Source organism: Pocillopora verrucosa, chromosome 14 (assembly GCF_036669915.1).
Source record: "Pocillopora verrucosa isolate sample1 chromosome 14, ASM3666991v2, whole genome shotgun sequence".
Taxonomy (NCBI): domain Eukaryota; kingdom Metazoa; phylum Cnidaria; class Anthozoa; order Scleractinia; family Pocilloporidae; genus Pocillopora; species Pocillopora verrucosa.
This window is the reverse complement of record NC_089325.1, coordinates 3,372,271-3,384,833: the sequence shown is the minus strand read 5'-3', so window position 1 is coordinate 3,384,833 and position 12,563 is coordinate 3,372,271. Positions and strand designations below refer to the sequence as shown.

The 12,563-nt window shown below is 37.6% G+C and overlaps 2 protein-coding genes across 2 annotated transcripts; one reads left to right on the top strand and one right to left on the bottom strand.

Annotated features, from left to right (window-relative positions):
• Window positions 1–395: 395 nt before the first annotated feature.
• On the bottom strand, window positions 396–4,411 carry LOC131769345 (uncharacterized). The gene is made up of 2 exons (XM_059085069.2): window positions 3,758–4,411; window positions 396–2,445 (listed from the first exon to the last, which is right to left on the bottom strand). The coding sequence occupies exons 1-2, from the start codon at window positions 4,161–4,163 to the stop codon at window positions 2,144–2,146; spliced, it is 708 nt and encodes a 235-aa protein (XP_058941052.2). The 5' UTR covers window positions 4,164–4,411; the 3' UTR covers window positions 396–2,143.
• A 754-nt stretch (window positions 4,412–5,165) lies between these two features.
• On the top strand, window positions 5,166–12,515 carry LOC131769344 (DNA ligase 1-like). The gene is made up of 3 exons (XM_059085067.2): window positions 5,166–5,526; window positions 6,063–6,199; window positions 10,565–12,515. The coding sequence occupies exons 2-3, from the start codon at window positions 6,163–6,165 to the stop codon at window positions 12,118–12,120; spliced, it is 1,593 nt and encodes a 530-aa protein (XP_058941050.2). The 5' UTR covers window positions 5,166–5,526; window positions 6,063–6,162; the 3' UTR covers window positions 12,121–12,515.
• The last annotated feature ends 48 nt before the right edge of the window (window positions 12,516–12,563 follow it).

Sequence of the window (12,563 nt, the reverse complement as noted above, 5' to 3'; positions counted from 1 at the left end):
CCATTCTTTGGCAAATTTTCAGATTTGGAGGCATTTTATCTTCTGTTCGAAATGTTGCACTAAAAAGCTAACAAAAAAAATCTAAAAATTAGCGCTGGTGTCGAAATAATGTTGATAAAAACGGTCTGTATCACTGGCATCGTCCATCTACTGAATTGAACAATCGATTAAAGTCGAACTTATATGAAGCGGTCGGTTGTCGATAGTCTGTTGTCGGATGTCGGCTGTCAATGTACCGACATTTTTTCCCTTATTAAAAAGGAATTCAAACCGCAACTAAGTGGTCAGCATTGACTGAATTCCAATCTTTTTTTTGGTTTTTTTTGTCTTCCACCTGTATTGGAAGGTCAGCTAAAGCAGAACCACTCAAATAAAACTAAGAATAATCCCTCAAGTCAAATTTATTCCATATTTATCTCCTGAAATCAATGTCAGTTCTTTGAGTTCAAATGACCTGTGGTATTGCAGATTATTTTCTTTCTTAAGACTGTTAGGACAAAAAGCGTCTGTTAACGCGTTTTACTCCTTTATTTAGCAGTCAACGTGCATTAAGCGGTCACCCCGCCATTCCCCGTGGGTGACCACTTACAGGTTCGACTGTACTTAAGTTCCTCAAGGAAGCAAGTTTTTACTTTTCCTATATTTAAGTAGTTGTTTATTAGTTAGAGAAAGAGAAGTTCCTGTTTCAGCTCCAGAGGAACTCTAAAGGGAAACTAATTCACTTCATCACAGCATGATATTGATATCCATCAATCATCTATACTTAAGGGGTGAGGCAAATGGTTTCGGACTAGGTTATATTCATCGGCTATCTCCTTCATGTTTTTTCAAATGGTAAACCGATAGATGAGAATTATGATTGTTGAGATCATTTCGGGGCCCAAGACGAACCCGTCAAGAGAAATCATGAAAGCTTTAACCCCTCAACAAACGACTTGGAGGAAAAACTAAAAATATCAAGATCGATGTTTTCTTTCAAAATCTTGAGTTTCTTTTTATCATCATTAATGCTGAGTCAGCAAAGATAGTGGGCATAATCCTTCCACTATGTCTAAAAGGGGAAAATCAATCGACCGCAAACATAAACCAGCGTTTGTTGTTGAAACGCATTAGTGCAGGACGTGCGAATGCCACATCCTGTAACTTGAGCTTGTTAACCGTCTTCGGTCAACTTTATAAATAGGAGCGAAAATCCCTTCCATAAATGAAAGCAGTTGTTTCCTTGTTGAATACCTGAAATCTAGACAGGTTTTCCGTCTAGTAAATGCCTAAATGCAGCTCCGAAAGAGCATGATTCAAATTAATGAGATATCAACAAGTTCTTTGTTCTAAACGCTCTATGTATATCTTATCGACCTAAACCTGTACTCAAACCCATGGAAAATTCAACGGCGGCCGCTGCTCCAAACAATGGCCTTATTCGAAATAAGCAAATATTCTACAAAGTCGCTGTAGCATCAAAGATTGGCGGCAGATGATTTTCTCCTGAACAGGTAACTCTAATCACAAAAACAAAGTTATATAACATCATAAAATTAGACTATACAACAAACAAATGAAACTCTAGCCACCTTAAATTTCTTAGTTCTTTTCTTTTCGTTAAAAGGTTTGACAAAACATGCACCCATTTCAGTCTCAATTTAAAAAAAGAGGAGGGGTCACCCCTCTTCATTTGAGAGGAAAAGCGCCCTGACAACGAGGTTGGCCTCGACACTGTCATCTCCAAACGTTGCTCTAGCAACAAACCTAAACCAAGAAAGCGCCCCATTCTTTGGGCCTTAGTTTCACTATCGGCTACCTGAGCGCAAGCACACGCGTGCGTGCGTGCCTTAATATTTCTTAATATTTCTCATTATTTATAACAATGCTGGAGGAAAAACAATAAAACGTAAAATGAGAAATTTAGCTCTACTAGTAAAAGGGCTATTATCTCAAGTCTTTAACTCTTCTTGTTTTTCTAAACTAATTATTTCAAACAATTCAATAAAACAACAATAGCAGACAGTAGATTCTTGTGGTAGAGGCGGCTAAGTAGGATGGATTTGAAAACCTGCACATGCCCTAAGAAAAATCTTAGTTCCGTTTATCAGGAGATAACTCGCATCGTCATAGTAGGCAAACAAAACTTTCACGTCTACAAGATCTACAATGTACCACGAGAAGGAAATAAAATCCTCTTCAGTTTCTGGGCTGCATCTTCGCGTCCTATATCCATGAGGGTCTGGTACAACTTCAGAACTGTAGCATCTCCACGATGGGACCAATCCTGAAGCAGCATTTGGGTGCTGTTCGTTGGACACAATTTGAAATTTGTTACATGGTTGAGGGTGTAGCCAAGCTTACCTGCCAGAATTTTCCAACTTTTAAATGAAGAAGGATTTAGTAAAAAACCAAGTTCTTCAAAAACGTCTGCGCTGACGTCTCTCAACAGGATTTCTTCAGACCCTGAGTAGAAAAGCGGAACATTTCAGTCACGTGATGGAAAGTTCTGTATGCGTGAAAACGATTTGTGTGACATTTATGAATAACTGAATATACTTTGAATATGTCTCAATGTTTGGGGTCATTTTGTGTGACGAGCAAAATTACCTCAACTCGAGGACTTTGAAATATTTGTTTTGTAAAGTAGAAAAATAAAAAAGGAGCACATAAGAACAAAGGCAAAACAACAAAGATTAAGGATGGACAAGATTAAAACAGATAGCAACTGATGACAAGTTTAACCAAGAGAATGCATGAGTATAGCACTATTCGAAATTTTTTATCTCAGTCTAGTGGCGCTGTGAAGCAGCTCACTAAAGTTGCTCATATGTTGATTGAAAAAAGATTAGTATTCAGAGTACTGACTTTTTATTTACACTCCTAACTTTATAGCTATAGTGGGGTGCTATACATGTATAGACATCCACTTTAGGGAGTCAAATTTCTTAAAACACGATTGAAGGTCCCGTCTACTTTTCACGTGAAGCGTGGTTGGGCGTTTTTTTTTTTTACTAATGAATCGTGACTTTATTTCTTTATGTGCGAATCGTGATTAGAGACGATAAGATCTTTTCATGTCCACGTGAGCGAATTTTTATATTCAAACGTGACCCGTAAATTTAAAGCTGAATTAAGTTGCTTCGCTTACTAGTTGTTTTGCGTGATGAATATCCAGCTATTTATGTCTAGAAAATGTACATTGTTCTCGAACGGCTGTGGTTTGGTTTTCAGACTATGGTTTTGACAAGAGATGGACTTCAGATGCATCAATAAAAGTCATAAAACAGATCCCTAATGGTTCTATAACAAATAAGATAAGACGTTACGTCATCTTTCGTCGTGAAAGATTGGTCGCGACAATATAAAAGTAAAATATTAGTTCAGTGCGATCGTCTTGAATTTTGCGTGACGTGAAATAGTTTTAGATATTATTCGTGATGCGTGACAAGGCCAAATATTTTTACGTGAGTGGGTTTTACAAAAGGGTATTGGGAACTCTCACCACTATCATTTCCAAATAAAACTTGCATTCTCCACATTTTTCATGTATCCCTGAAAAACACTACAAAATTTGCGACCCTGGACGGTCTAAGGTACTCACAGGATCGCAACCAAAGAGAAAGTGTCTGGTGGACAAAAGAGACATTGTCTTAACATCGTCGTGACTCTGAATCAAAACAATATCTTGTCACGCATCAGTTCAATTTTTAAAATAAAAACACAGGCAGCCATTATTGAATTTTTATCACATATCAGATTTATAATTCAAACTCACCACTTGAAGCAAGAGCTGTGAGATCATTTTTGTCGCCAGCTACATTCGCGGTTGGCTCGGCAGCGTCGGGAACATCTTCCATGTTAACATCAACTTGAAACTTAATGGAACCACTCGCGCCACAATCAAAGCTGCGCCTGCTCTTGAACTCCTTTAGTTTCTCCACTAAATCGTAGCGACCTATTTGCGTAAGAAGATCCTCCAACAAATTTAGATCGTCTTTTCTTATCTCTTGTTTTATCTCTAGGCATTTAAACAAATTCGTGGCGGTGTTTATCTCCTCCAATTCTCTTGTTGTTAATCGATCGAGGCATAAATACTTCAACTTTTGTAGGTTTTCTTCCGTTATTTCTTCACACAAGGAGAAAAGAAATTTTCTGTACTCTGAAACTGAGCTACCTTCCATTTAGGCAGCGAGATCTCAGCTCCCATCTGCTTACTTAATGTTTTCAATTTTTCGCTGAATTGCTACACACTTCAGTTCCATCAAGCACATGTCTATGTTGTCAGGGGTTTCCCCTATCCCAGAATGCATTCGGCCGATGTGTGACGGGCTGTATACGTTTTTATACACTAAGCCAACCGATTCTCTCTAATGCTTGGGGCCCGATCTTCTCCGTTTTTCTGAGAGACGTGCTCGATCCTTCCGAGATGAATGGTAGGAGCACGGGCTCATTTAACAAACAGCGGTTGATAACCAGGTCCTAGTATTTGCTTGAAAAAAATTAAACAGGAAAATGCAAAATAAAATTCTAAAGTTTATCATGCTCCAGATCAAGCGAATAATTACAACAAAAGAAGCAAACAATAGATGAACTAAATGTGAAATGGCTCCCTGAAGAAGAATTCAAAGGTGACCAACCCTCCGGAGTTGCTATTGTTACTTACACATACAAAGCAGACCTTGCCTATTTGAAGTTAAAATTCGAAGACGCAACAAAATATCACATCTTTGTATAACTTATTCCGGGAAAAATATTTATTCCAAAGTGATGAAAAGTAGGTCAAGTAAGCAATCATTGATAGAGCACCTAATCACAGAAGAGGACGTAGTTCGCTTTTACAATGAATAGTCGAATATTAGATTTGTACCAAATTTGCTGCTCTCTTATTTTCAAATATCCCTTTTTTTAATTTATGCTGTTCACTTCAGTAATGTCTAAAGTCGCTCACGAACCAGTGACGCTCAGGAACTGTAATATCATGGAAGACTACCCCAGACGTTGCGTGACATCCTCTGTTCTTTAGCCAATAACGTGGCAACACACTAATGAACTCGTGCTTCGGCAGGGACTGAGTATGATGCAGCCAAGTCGACTCTGATTGCCACTTAAATCAAAATCTCGATGAATTGATTTTCAAAATTGTAATTAATTTTGACCCCTACTGATTTGTTTTTCTCCCACCTACCCACTTGCTTGAAACTTTCATAAACAACTTTTCACTAAATACTGCGTCATCGAATGGCCTAGATGACCAGAGGCGGCTTGCATGCTGTGATCTGTGATCTGTCTGTTATTTGATCTCCACTCTTGACGTTTGGTTTTCATCGACAGAAACTTCTGCCAGCAGGCTTCAAAAAGTAAGGCGGTCTGCCAGAAACAATTGATTAACTGAAATAGCCTCTGAAGAAAAAGTGTAAGAAACACTTCACTGAAGAGGTTTAAAACCTGAATTTTGAGGCAAGACGATCATTCTAGCGACATTTTCTGCACCATCTGTTTACCGTTTACATTCTGCAATTTACGATCAAGTCAGCTGTCTTAGAGGTAAGCATTCCTTACAAAATCATATGCTGGATTGTTTTAGATATATTGTCAATTAATGACGCAAGGAATCATTCCTTAGCGTAGAAATTGGTCACATTAGTTCCTACTGCGTAAACAATCAACCAACAGATCTTCAAGCGGAAATCATGCGAGCGAATAGTAAGCCTGACAAATCGACGTTAAACGCGCGCTTCACAGCAGTCTCTGTACGATACTCGTCGAACGAGAGGGTGCTTTGAGTCTTTGTTCTGCAATTTTAACGTTCATTTTCAATTAACAGTATACTTGGGGTTCCTGTGAACATTGCAAACCGTCTCTAAGTGGAACTATAAAATTAACAGATGCATCGGCATTCCAGAATAGTTCATCTGTTAATCATTCCTTGAGCATTCCGAGCCTTCTTTCCCATTAATTTGATCTCAACAGAAACCTGAATCCATCGTAAATCGGCCACAGTACACCTCTGAAATAGCTGGGTAGTTTTGATAAATTGTCTCCTCTTTCCACCCAGTGTTTAATTTTGTTTTATTTTTCAGATCAAGTACGTGGGTTTAATTCTTCCGTTACGCTCGAGTAACCAAACGGCAGACTGCTATCGAATAGCTTACAGACCTTTTTATTCAAGTTCACGAGAAGATGAGCTCGAAAGAAAAGAAGGACAAGACTCAGAAAGGTGAGCCGACTGTTAATTCTCTTCTCTAGCTGCTACACATTTCGCTGTAAATTAGTTAGGAGGATTTGGCGTCAGACCAAGATAACAACTTCTCTCTGATAAGTTTGGGTATTCTTATCACTCATTTACTGGATAACGTATGGATAATATAGGAAGAAATTACAGGTTTATCACTTCTGGGAGTTCAAGGGTTAATTAATGATGTAAGTTGACTTAAGATGACAGTTGATCGAGCTTTGTTGGTATAATGGTGATGCGTACAAACTTTCTACGAGTATTTCGAATCGAGCGAAACACGCAAAAGCGTGAAAGAACCTTGGCTCTTGGACACCTCTGGAAACAGGATGACCAAGAAGTATTTTCTCCCTACATTATCCATCATCATTATTTAGCAGACTGATGATGAGATTAAAAGAAAAATATCAACGCCAAACTCACACAATTGGTATTGTAAGATATGTAAGGTAGACAGTTATGTATAATTAGAGAATCACTACTTACTAAGATCGTGTGAGTTAAACAGGAGAAACTTTCAAAGCCTGGCCATTTGCTCTCTTCAGAGTTTTGAGGACAATTACTAAAAAATATTAGTAGTCGGCTGGACATTTCGTTCACAAAATTGTAGGTGGACTTTGGCCAGGTACAAAGGTGCCGTGCTGCATGAGTCTCCTCAACAAAACGTTTCATTTTCTTTTCTTTACCTTGTTGAGTCACACATGACTATAACTTTTTGAATCAGCACGGCTTTTAGCTATTTATTTTAACACTGATTCACGATCGATGTCTTCAAAAGTTAGAATATAGTGCAACTGGCTCAGTTAACTACAATGCTTCAAACTGGGAAAAATATTTTTTTTAAGCAAAGGCAAACGCAAGGTTTCGTATAGAAGTTTTATTACAACATCTGGATTACAATACGCCACTCACTGATGTCAACAGGATGTACAGTACGAATTAATACTTTGAACAAATCAGAAATAAATTATCTTGCAGCTATCGCTTTTGTTTCGAGATAGAGGGAAGGCTGAAATCGCCGCGGATCAAGTTAGTTAATTATTTATGGTCCGAGCTTCTAAATCTTGTCAGCTAGTGCCGATCACAGCATAAAATTATGAATTTAAGAATCCATAAAAATGCCGTAAAGTAAGCGTTGAGATCCTCTTTACGCGTTTTTACGAACTTCTTTACACTTTCATAAAGAATGTCTTTACGCATTGAAAACTATAGTGCGTAAAGATCACGGAGAGAGACTATAAAGGCTATTTTTACTTGCCCTGTAAAAAGTCGCGTAGAGAATGTTTACGATATTATACGGCGATTGTAAAGCGATCAGAAAGGCGATCTTTACGCGTCATTACACTATCGTAAATGGAAAGTATTTACATGCCCATTTGCCATTTTGCAGTTGTCTGAATTTTTTGGCAACATTCCCTTTTTGTTAATCAGCCTGTAACAAATGTGAGTTCATGACAACGTCAACGTAATGCGCTATCTTAGCGCGTATCAACAAAAGTCGTATCGAGAACATTTGCAGTATGTATTTAACGCTTCCGTCAAACAATGCTGCACATTCCCTTTCAAGGAGTGACCCATAACAACACGTGCTTTAATGCATCGCAATTTGTTTCACTGTCATAACGCTTTAACTTAATTATTTAATTTTCACAGTAACGTTGCTAGAGGTTCAAACGATCTTCAGGTGAAAAAACTGGTATTGAATTAAATCCTTTAACATTTACTTGTCGATTCTACATGTGGCATGGTTGGCTACTTAGCATCTCATCATTGATTGTAAATCAGTTTGAATTTATACTTATACTTAGAAACAATAACAACAGGGCTTTTTGCATTTCATTTCAAAAATCGCACCTTTTTCTAGAGCTTTTTTTGTTTATCAATCCCTTTGATTTTTGATTATTGACAGGTATCAATAAATTTAGAATTTTACATGTACATGCATAACATACTATAGATTTATATCTACGTGTAATGCATTATGTAAATAGAGGAAGTTTTCACCAAGCACTCTTATCCTTCATACCATCACTTGATCCATTCACTTTAAAATTCATATTAAAGTGACTACCACAACCAATTTTATGTTCTATAAAAAATCTTTGCCTTCATTCGTGATTTTGTTCACTTATCCATATCCTGTAATATCAATAAGTGATCAGTGACTGATCCATGGTAAAACTATTGTGGCCTATTTCATGATTTTTTTTTTTTTAATTTAAATTTTATCAATTACTCATTGATTTCGAAACGAAACTAGTTTACATCATTAATTGCTTTCCAGCTAGTACCCCGACAAAAACCTCTGTCACGTTTATATGTAGCCCTCCCCCTTCTCCTATTGGATTTAACAACTGGGACTACCATTGATATTGCGTGGAAGAGATGTGGTTGGTGGGGGGCAACCCCCGAGGCGCCCCGGGGCACCCATCACTTCACAACCGTAAACAGCAATGGTTTCAGTTGAATGTTATTTTTTTTTATTGATTGTTTTAAAACCTTAATACGCGCATATTGCACGATAGCCAACTTCATAACCTGAGGAAACGCTAATACCTCATTCTAGAAAATTTTTGCCTTTTCATAGGCATGCAAAAATGCCCATTTCAATTCAGATAAATTTCGTCGAGAAACTCATTCGCAAAGAGAATTAACGGTACGTAAAGATTAATTGTACGTAAAAATGTTAAAGTTTCGTAAAGACCAGTAAGTAAAGATACGTAAAGAATATTAAAAACGTGCAGTGTTAAAAGCGAAACTGGTCAAAATACCTCGGTAATTCTACTGAAGATGGATGAGCTATAATGATCTTTATTGATTGATTAATTAATTAATTAATTAATTAATTAAACCAAACACTTGCAGACATGCGTGCAAGTTTACAATACAATAGAAGAGGAGTTATCTAAAAAGTATAACTTTCTTTACAAATATTAAACTAGATAAAGTTAAACAGAGATTTATTTAAATAATAATTTAAGTTCGCTCTTTCTGTCAATAATGGGCACAGTCCCAGGAGGATTTTGGGGGGTCTTTCCTCTCATTACTACTTCCTACGTCTTAGTTAGGTTTAATTTCAAACGATTCATATTTGACCAAAGCTTAATGTTCTGAATTTCACTGACCGATGAGTCATCATGCAAATTTGGCCCAACTGGAATACTCTAGGTTATATCGTCTGCAAACTTAATAAGCAGGTTTGTTTCCGGGTTCACAACATTAATGTCATTAACCATGATGGAAAATAACACTGGATCTAAGACGGTCCTCTGTCGAACATCCCTGTCGATTTCAACGAGCTTTGTTGTGACACCGTCGACCACAACTCTCAGTTTACAGTTACTCAAAAAATTGATCATCCTGTAAATAACATAAGGGTTGATATTATATAACTTGAGCTTATTACATAAAATCTGATGGGAAACAAAATCGAAAGCTTTACTAAAGTCGAAAGAATACACCTTAACAATGTCTGCGTCTTTATCCAACCAGTTCAACTAATAATGTTGACATTTAAGAAGGGCCATTGTGGTATTATATCCCTTCTTATAGGCAAGCTGGTTAAGTCCAGTAGATGACTGCTGAGTAGTAGATATTTCTTGTTTGTAAACGAGCCTTTCAAAAATTCTCATGATTATGTTTGACCTCTCCTGTTAATAACTACAGCTGGTAGTACTTCTCATGCAATATCACTCTGGATTTTATCACATCAAACGTGAAGTTATTGTGTCTAGATAATCAAGTTAGTATTGGAGATAGCATAGCATTTTCAGAGTATTTGGGATATTCACCGCGAGTGATATTTCAAAATTCATCAAAATATCACGGGCTGCGAAGCGCTGGGCACGTGATTTGGGAAGTTTTGAAATATAAAAAGCAAGTTACGTTTCCACCACTTTGTCGTTGACTCTGGTGATGTGTTGTCTGCAAACAGCTTGTAATTCTACGCGTTGAAATAACGGATTAGGTTACTGGTACAATGGCAAAAAAGGGACCTTACAGCCCTTTAAGTTCAAGCCAAAAGTACAGTAAGAAGTACTGTAAGTATTTACTATATATGTGAACTGATCACTACAGTTATCACAACCACATTTGGGTATAATATTTAAATACATATAGCAAAATGACGTTTTTACGTTTATTTTGGAAAGGAATATTTGAGCAATCTCGTGTAAAAGCCTTATTAAAAGGATTAGGATATGTTGTCCTTGAATTCAGAGGTTCTTACAAGGACGAGGATTGAATGCAGCGTAAAATGAACCCATCTCAGAAACATGTAAAAATGTTGGTTGAATTGTTTTCCCTCCTGTAGCTAATTTTTTATTCCCTTTTTGCCTTCATTGTTTTCAGAGAGTAAGAAGGAGAAGAAAGAGAGAAAAGAGAAAAAAAAGAAGAGAGACTCGAAGGATTTAGAAACGTCCTCAAATGACTTCACCGTGGAAAACGAAGAAAAAGATGGATCCTCATCAAACTCAAAATCTGTGTTTGGAATGTTCAGACGAAGTGGACGGAAAGATAAAAGAAGTTCAAAACACGGCTCCTCGGACAGCTTGAAGAGACTAAGTGTTGATTCAACTGAATTTGGCGACAGGCGCTCTAGTGGTGTTTCGATCGATGAGTCAGCGAGTGTCAAAGTTTCAACACCTAGCACTGAAGTTGTTAAGGAAACTGAGAAGCCAGAGACACAGAGGGACCAGCCTTCCGAAGTGAAAATTGTCAGCGCAGCTCATCCAGCTCCGGTGGAAAATAAAGATTCTGAGAGACCTGATGTTCCCCTAGCAGCAGAGATTCTCAAAACCGTAGATACTATGATGGCGAACAATGGGAAGGAGGAGGTTCAAACCAAAAAGGACGAGAAAGAATCAGTTATAACGCCAGATAATGATAAGGGAAGCCTAAAGCAAGAAGAACAAATTGCTGAAAAAGAACCAGAACCTGTAGTTGAGATGGAGAGTCAGTTGCAAGAGGCTAACACTAAAGAACATAAGCAAGAAGAATCAGTGAATGAACAGGTGTTAAAACCCGATAATCCTGATCAGGAAGTACTCCTGAAGATTGAAAATGGTCCTGCAGTAGAAAAAGAAGAAGTCCATTCTTTAAAAAAGGGGCAGCAGAAAGAAAATCAATTCCAAGTGCAAGTCGAAGAATTTCTTAAACTTGATGCTACAGTCGGAGAAGTATCGACGCTAAAAGCTAAAAACGAAGAGCAAGATGAAAAGGAGATTGGAGATGGTCCTATAGTAGAAAAAGAAGTCCATTCTTTAAAAAAGGGGCAGCAGAAAGAAAATCAATTCCAAATCGAAGAATTTCTTAAACTTAATGCCAAAGTCGGAGAAGTATCGACGCCAAAAGCTAAAAGTGAGGAGCAAAATGAGAAGGAGATTGGAAATGGTCCTGCAGTAGAAAAAGAAGTCCATTCTTTGGAAAAAGGGCGGCAGAGAGAAAATCAAATCCAGTTGCAAGTCAAAGAATTTCTTAAACTCGATGCTAAAGTCGGAGAAATATCGACGCCAAAAGCTGAAAATGAGGAGCAAGAGGAAAAGGGAGAAAGGAAATCTGTTGAAGATTCAGAGCGAAGGTTTAACGTGATCCATAAAACGCCTCCATTTAAGGGGGAAGGCACCTTTACCACAAGCACCCCCAAGCGTGAATCAACCAAAAGAGCGCAGGTTGAAAAAAGCGGTGGCCCTGAAATTCAAGTCCAGTCGACTAATCGTGCAGTAAAAGGAGACAAACAAACATCCGTAGTGGAGTTTCACTTTGAAGCTCAAATCGGAAATGACATCAAAGATGCAAAGTTCTCTACAGAAGTACTCCTGGCCCAGTTGTTAGAAGTTAACAAGAAACTTCGCATGTTGCAAAAAGAACTGCTTGAGTTTCGGAAATCAAACGGTAAATTGGCATAACTACAGAAACTCTCTAACTGATGCGACTCCTGATAAATGTAGGATGTATTTTTTTTTTTGAAGTTTAATGTTGTGTAACGCGGGAGAAAGGTTTGCTTTGTTCATTACCTTTAGGTTCTTTTCTTTTAGCTTTGGAACAATTTTCCTAAACTGGCTCACTAAAATTGCAAGGTTTTTTTTAGAGTCTTCGTGCTTATTCTACCTGTTTTCATTTTTGGAACAAAAAGATAGTCTCAAGCAAGCAACAGCCTTTTGTAAAATTCCATATTCTTAGTAATTATCAGAATATTCTTGGCGGAAATTCATTGTTTAGCTGTTAGTCTGTGTAACGCTGGATCAGAAAACTACCCTGGTCAGGCTGATCAATAAAAAGCAGTTCCTGCACTTTATTGTTTTATTGTAGTCCAGCCGTTGTATCTCTTTTAATCATCTTCTCTTACCTT

Excerpts from the sequence above, each read along its gene's own strand:
- LOC131769345 (XM_059085069.2), bottom strand. The coding sequence starts at position 4,163 with ATGGAAGGTAGCTCAGTTTCAGAGTACAGAAAATTTCTTTTCTCCTTG. Across the intron at positions 2,446-3,757 it reads CACAGCTCTTGCTTCAAGTG|GGTCTGAAGAAATCCTGTTG; the intron begins GTGAGTTTGAAT and ends TTTTCTACTCAG.
- LOC131769344 (XM_059085067.2), top strand. The coding sequence starts at position 6,163 with ATGAGCTCGAAAGAAAAGAAGGACAAGACTCAGAAAG. Across the intron at positions 6,200-10,564 it reads GAAGGACAAGACTCAGAAAG|AGAGTAAGAAGGAGAAGAAA; the intron begins GTGAGCCGACTG and ends CATTGTTTTCAG.